General features: G+C 39.2%; 1 protein-coding gene across 7 annotated transcripts in view; it reads left to right on the top strand.

Moving 5' to 3' along the window:
* FGFR3 (fibroblast growth factor receptor 3) overlaps positions 1-6,184 on the top strand; it is a 295,198-nt gene that overhangs the window by 208,242 nt on the left and 80,772 nt on the right. For all 7 annotated transcript variants that reach the window (XM_044062303.1, XM_044062298.1, XM_044062297.1 and 4 more), the window contains 2 exons: positions 4,172-4,295; positions 5,937-6,127. In XM_044062303.1, coding sequence (XP_043918238.1) covers positions 4,172-4,295; positions 5,937-6,127 — 315 coding nt within the window. The remainder of the gene's footprint in view (positions 1-4,171; positions 4,296-5,936; positions 6,128-6,184) is intronic.

The raw sequence follows: 6,184 nt of genomic DNA, 5'->3' as shown, positions 1-6,184 counted from the left end.
CTTCTTAGTTGGCTGTTTAATGCTCAGTGCTGGCAAACCAGCAGGTTTTGGAAGGTGATACATGGTGCACAGCTCATGGGAACAGACTGCATGTGTCATTTACAGGGGTAACAGAGCACAAGCAGAATTCACAGCTGTAGCAGAAAGCAGTGGCCTTCAGCCTGGCATGAAACCCATCTTCACTGATGTACTTTCCAGTAAACTCTGTCTCTGAGTTGGCTGTTACAATCATGATCTTGTCCTGCCCCACAGTGAATGGTATTCTTGTCTGTAGTAACAGGTTCACAACCAAAGGATTTGGCAAGTAGATTGCTCAAGTTTTCCGGAGTAAGGTTCTCAGAGGTGGCCACAGCGGTTCATTTAAAGGCAAATATTGCTACGTTCGTGGAAAATGTGACATTACTTTATTAACTCTTGTGTTATTGTTTGATTTTTTTAAGTAAAAAATAGTCCTTATGGCATATAGTGTGCACTTGAAAGGATTAAGCTGGAGATATACTTTCTTTTGTCTGTTGCTTAGAGTTGCAGAATATACAAGTCAGTACTGAGGGTCTCAAACCTAGTCTGAGATTTATCAAGCTCACTCAGAATATGTTACACTAACGTGTCATTTACACCGCCAGTCATTTTGCTGAATAGTTATAGCACCAAGTTCTATTCATGGAGATTGCGGTTTAAATCCAACTTTTGTGTGCTTGCTATGTTATCCTGCACAAGTCTTTTGTATTTCTGCACTCTCTGTGATTGGCTTATCGAAAAAGAAAAAAAAGCAGCAGTAGATAATGTTAGTAGAACTGGTATCCAGGTAGAGGGACACTAGAACTGCAGCAAAAATGCAGCAAAGTCTGCATGTGGTCTGAAGTGTAATGACCAAGTGTATAGAAATTTGTAAATGATCAGAATGCATTCTCCCTGAACTGAGGTCACTTGTAGTTGGATTTATCCTTGCCCTGAGATGCATTGAACTTGTAGTTAATTATATTAAGTTTGGGGGTACAGGAAATGGAGTTGAAGCACCCTGCATGGTGAGTGTGTAAGAGGCTTTCCTCTAGGAAAAAGTCTGCTTTCAAAAACTTTGAAAATCCTTTTATTTTCAACTGATAATGTTTTTGAGCTTCTTCTAGCATCCATGAAAAAAAAAAATAATGTCACTGGGAAATGTCCTTTTCGGAGGTTTACTATTGTTTGTGCGAACGACATTCTGTTGGCTGCAATTTGCCGAAAATCAGAATGTCGAACGCACAAACATTTGTGCACCAGATAGTCGACTCCACTTATGCGAATGCACTACTGCATTCGCATAAGTGTAAGTCGACTATCTGTACAGAGATCGTGGTACAGTGGGGAGTGGAAATTCATCCACATCCCCACTGTAGTGCGATCTCGGAGTTAGAATGCATAAGTAGGGGGGGTGCAGGGGGGGTTGCCCCCCTGCAAATCGTGATTTGTCGTATAGGAGTTTGATTTACATCAGCTCCTATACAGCTATCATGCGATGGTTTCGACAACAGTGTCGAGTCAGATGCATCGAGCATTTGGTTCGACATTGTCAACATTAGTTGTTTTTACCTTCGGTATTACTATTCGTTTATTTGAACTGAAAATGTTTTTTCCGTTCGAATAAACAATAGTAAACCCCTTTTTGGAATACGGCTTGCGTAAGAGTAGCATAAGGTCCCAAGCAAAAGCTGTGTCAGTGACTGAACTCACTATCATAACTGCCACTGCATATTCTCATTAGTAGATATGAAGGTAAAGTGTACAGATGCAGAGAAATAGACACATATGGCACAGATACAGTGAAGCATGTACTCAGATCAGGTTATATTTTTGTAAAATTCAGAGACATATTCAGTCTGATCTGCAAAAATTGTAGAATTAATGGATTCAGAGAAGCATTTGGTTTGTTCCGAGGATATTAGTCTATCCTGCACAGATGCAGGGAAGCATGCAGTCTGTTACATATTACTTCTAAATGCAGAAAAGCATGTCCCTCTTGTTGACACATGTTGTTGTTGTTGTGTCTTTCGGCTTTTCCCGGTTAGGGGTCACCACAGCGGAACTCCAGTCCACTAATGATTGGCAGTAGATTTTTACGTGCCGAGATGCCAGTTCTGACGCACAACCTTCAATGAAGATACGCCCATTCACGCATGTCTCCACACAGAAGACGCTTTAGATGAGAATCGAACAGGACGTCTTACTGTGAGGCGACAATGCTACCGCAGCACCACCACCGCAGTTTATTACTATAAAATTAATGGATGCAGAAAAGCATGCAGTCTGTTTTGCACCTAATACTGCAGAATTTACAGATGTAGAAAAGCACACACCCTTGTTGGTGCATATTACCACAGAACAGAGAACCATGCATTCTGATTGGTATATGTGAATATAAAATGTGAATATAGTTAAGTATGTTTTCTTGCCAGCACATATTGCCACAGAATATGCAAATGGGTGCAGAGAAACGTGCAGGTCTGAGGTGCAGTGCTACTTTTTCTTTGATTCTTTTGAGTATCTGGATCTCAGTGCTACGTTTGGTTTGTTTCTTTGAGAATTTGGATCTAAGTATAATGAAAAGTAGCAGAAAGTATACTTGAGGCCGAACATTGCTATGTTTTAGGAATGGTAGTAGAACCTCTGTAATAAACTTTTGATATGTGCAACCTATTGGACTAAGACTAGAAGGAGGTTAACCAGTTTTAGCATTTTTTGGTTTGTAATGACTGTATTACTAGCTTCTCTTCCGGTAAAATTTTGAGGGTGATACCCAGAAAACAGACAAAGTTATTTTTCTCCTAATGTTTTGAGCCCTCTGTGCAATCCGACCATCTAGATAACCACTGTGAATCTGTCTCTTCTTTCCCTACAATGCAAAAACTGATCATGGTCTAACCATTGTCCAGACAGCTATTAGGGGATATACTCTTATCTATAAAAATTTTGTTTAAGTACCCTGTTTTTGTATTAACATCCCCTCTACAGGCCAAATAAATACTCAGGGGAGGGGCATCCAATGAATGCAGTATGGGCTACTACCCACTTCTGTGAGTGACATAGCCACTCAGTTAACCCTGCCTCCCTCTCCCACAAAGTCCCTGGTCTCTGTCAAAGATTCATTAGTGGGACATGTACATTGTGACATGTCGCTCAATGTCCTTCTTAGAGATGCAAGAATTCAGCATCTCTTCAGTCCTCTCCCCTCGCAGTAGGCTCCTCCTGAACCCGGGCCACTGCTGAAACTTGTGCCATCTGGGCTGTAGTTAGGGCTTTGTCTGTCTACCCCAGTGGGTCAGTTTACATGGACAAGAGTATTGGTGGATAACATGAGCTTGGATGGATCTGTAAAAAAAAGGTAGTGGGAAACAGCAGTTTTGTTAAGGAGGAAAGGAAGATGTAGTAAGTTTACTCAATGAATGGGGCAGGGTCCTAAGCTGAAATGAGGTGAATGTTGAGAAAATGATGCAATTGCTTATTTAGCATTGGAATTAATTAGCTTATAGAGGAATAATTACTCTAACAATGTGGATGCCAGGTATACTTCTTTTCTTTGCTGGTCTGCTGTAAAGTTTCATAGTTTCTTTTATAAATTGCTGTTGTCATTTGCTAACTTAAAGGATTATAAAACATTATGAGATGCAGAAATAATGAATATCCAGTAGTCCCACAATTACTGTTTCTAATACTGGTCCGCCTGTCACCATCTGTATAGCTCCGGAGGTCTGTGGCATACTGCCTTCAGATTTCCTTCTGTCTGACGCTTTAAACGAACCAGAAAAGTGTGACTTTTCATGGCAAGAGGCAATCCTGGAAAATTAACTAAGGTGGAAATAGTCTTCATTCCATGGTTTGTAACAAAGAAAGGCACTCCTTAGCCTTCACATAATTAACCATTCCTTAAGTTTAAGATGCCCTTATATTCACGGTACTTGGATAACATTTTTATTTTGTGAATATACGTTAGATGAACTTCATGTTTATGTTAAAATGTATAGGTCCAGTAAAATTATCATGTTATTTTTGAATTCTAGTGTATTTTGGGACAGATATGAAGCACAGTTGAAAACCAGTGGAGAATGAATCCCCTGTATTATAGGTTTTGATATTAAAGGAAATAACCATGTGTAAGCAGTGTGCAGTGACTTTTGTTTTTGTTTTAACTTTGCAGCTCAGACACCAGCAGTGGAGTTTGGTAATGGAAAGTGTTGTCCCATCAGACCGTGGAAACTATACATGCGTTGTAGAAAATAAATATGGAAGTATCAGCTATACTTATCAGCTGGATGTACTGGGTGAGTAGAGCAGAATACTGAATTCTTACTGATATCTGAGCGTAACATTCCAGTACATATGTACTTATGTGTGTACTTACACAAGTTTGGTGATTCAGTTGTCTAATTGTACCAGGCCCTTATATAGTGAACTGTGAAGGCCCTGACAAAAAAGCTTCAGGTAAAAGTATTATTCATCAAGTGTTAACAATGAGCAATCATTTTACAGTTTAAATGATTTAAAATAAGTCTGACAGTAAACATATAGATCCAGATTAAAAAAAAATTGCAGTCAGCATAAGTCTACCCTGATTCCAAAAGATTTGTTCTCAGCACAAATGATTTACTTTGGTGTAAGGCTTATACCAGGGGCCAGATTGCAAAAAAAAAAAATGGAAGTGGTAACTTACACTGAGAGCAACTCTTCTGGAATCAGGCACCTTAAAATGAGATAAAAAAACATGAAAAACAAAATAATGTTGTAAAGGAGCAATTAGATATGCAATTATGAAAGCCATACTCAGTAATGTTGAAAAGGAACAATTACATGTGCAGTTATAGTATAATGAACCCATTTCTACTACAGCCAGATGTGCTAGTAAAGTGTAATTTGATAAATTAAGCATATTGTGTAAAACTGGAGAGTAACTCAGAATGAATGAAACAGGATGTCAGATCTTACCATTTGTGTTGTAGGTAATTCTTAAACAGTGACAGGACAGAGTGTTTAGTGTGTGTGTGTGTGTGTGTTTGTGTGTGTGTGTGTGTGTGTGTGTGTGTGTGTGTGTGTGTGTGTGTGTGTGTGTGTGTGTGTGTGTGTGTGTGTGTGTGTGTGTGTTTGTTTTTCTCCGTGTACTCGTTTCCTCCTACATCCCTAAAAAACATCTTGGTTATGCTAAATTGTCTTTATTTATGTTTTGTGCTGCATTTACCCCCTTACACTTACAGCCTGAGGATCTGAGAAGGATCAGTTCACTTATAAAAAAAATAAACAAAATATTGGTATTGGTACTAGGCCTATGCATTTTTGTAGGCTGAGATGAAAAAAGATGACAGCAGGATTATGTAACAGGCATTAAGGACCAGAATTCCTTTCCTTGAACTTCCACTTTTGGAATTATCATTGCTGTAAATAAAATATACAGGCCTCAACCCATACAGTCTTTGCCAGGTAAACTGTTCATAAGTCACTAGCCTTCTTATTAAAAGACAGTGCAGTTCGTGCCTTTGGAACAGAATTGAGACCTACAGTAATAGCATTCCAGCGATAGCTTAAATGACACTATCTGCTCTAGAATAACTAGCTGAGTGACCTTTGGGAAGGTTAGTACATGTAAGCAGACAAGTTAGAATTATGCTGGAGAGAGGCTCAAATGTTTCTTATCTTGAGGTCCATGTGAAATAAAATGCAATAGATTGTTGATTTATGGGCTGTGTGTATGCATAGGCATATTAGATCAGCTCAAGCTACTGAAATAATGGTCTGAACTAACAAATACAATAGTAGGAGGACTTGGGAAGCATGGCTGATTCACCTGCCATCTTGCAGAACCTTGGTGTCTGAGCTTCAAAGACTTTTTGTGAAAAGAGGAAGCAAGCTAACCTGAAGTTGTACAGAGGTCCAAGTAACAGAAGTAATATAATTTCTGTTATATTTTTTAGAGCGATCACCTCATCGGCCTATTTTACAGGCTGGGTTACCTGCAAATCAGACAGTAAGACTCGGCAGTGATGTGGAGTTTCATTGCAAGGTGTACAGTGATGCACAGCCTCACATACAGTGGCTAAAGCATGAAGAGGTGAACGGCAGCAAATATGGAGCTGATGGGACACCGTATGTCACAGTACTAAAAGTAAGTATTAAACTCACAGATCCTTTATAGTCAAAACTTACCTTTCAGTTTCATTGC

The sequence above is a fragment of the Protopterus annectens genome, chromosome 2.part1 (assembly GCF_019279795.1).
Source record: "Protopterus annectens isolate FY-2018-M chromosome 2.part1, PAN1.0, whole genome shotgun sequence".
Lineage (NCBI taxonomy): Eukaryota > Metazoa > Chordata > Ceratodontiformes > Protopteridae > Protopterus > Protopterus annectens.
The sequence above is the reverse complement of the archived record's forward strand: the minus strand, read 5'-3'. Positions and strand labels throughout refer to the sequence as shown.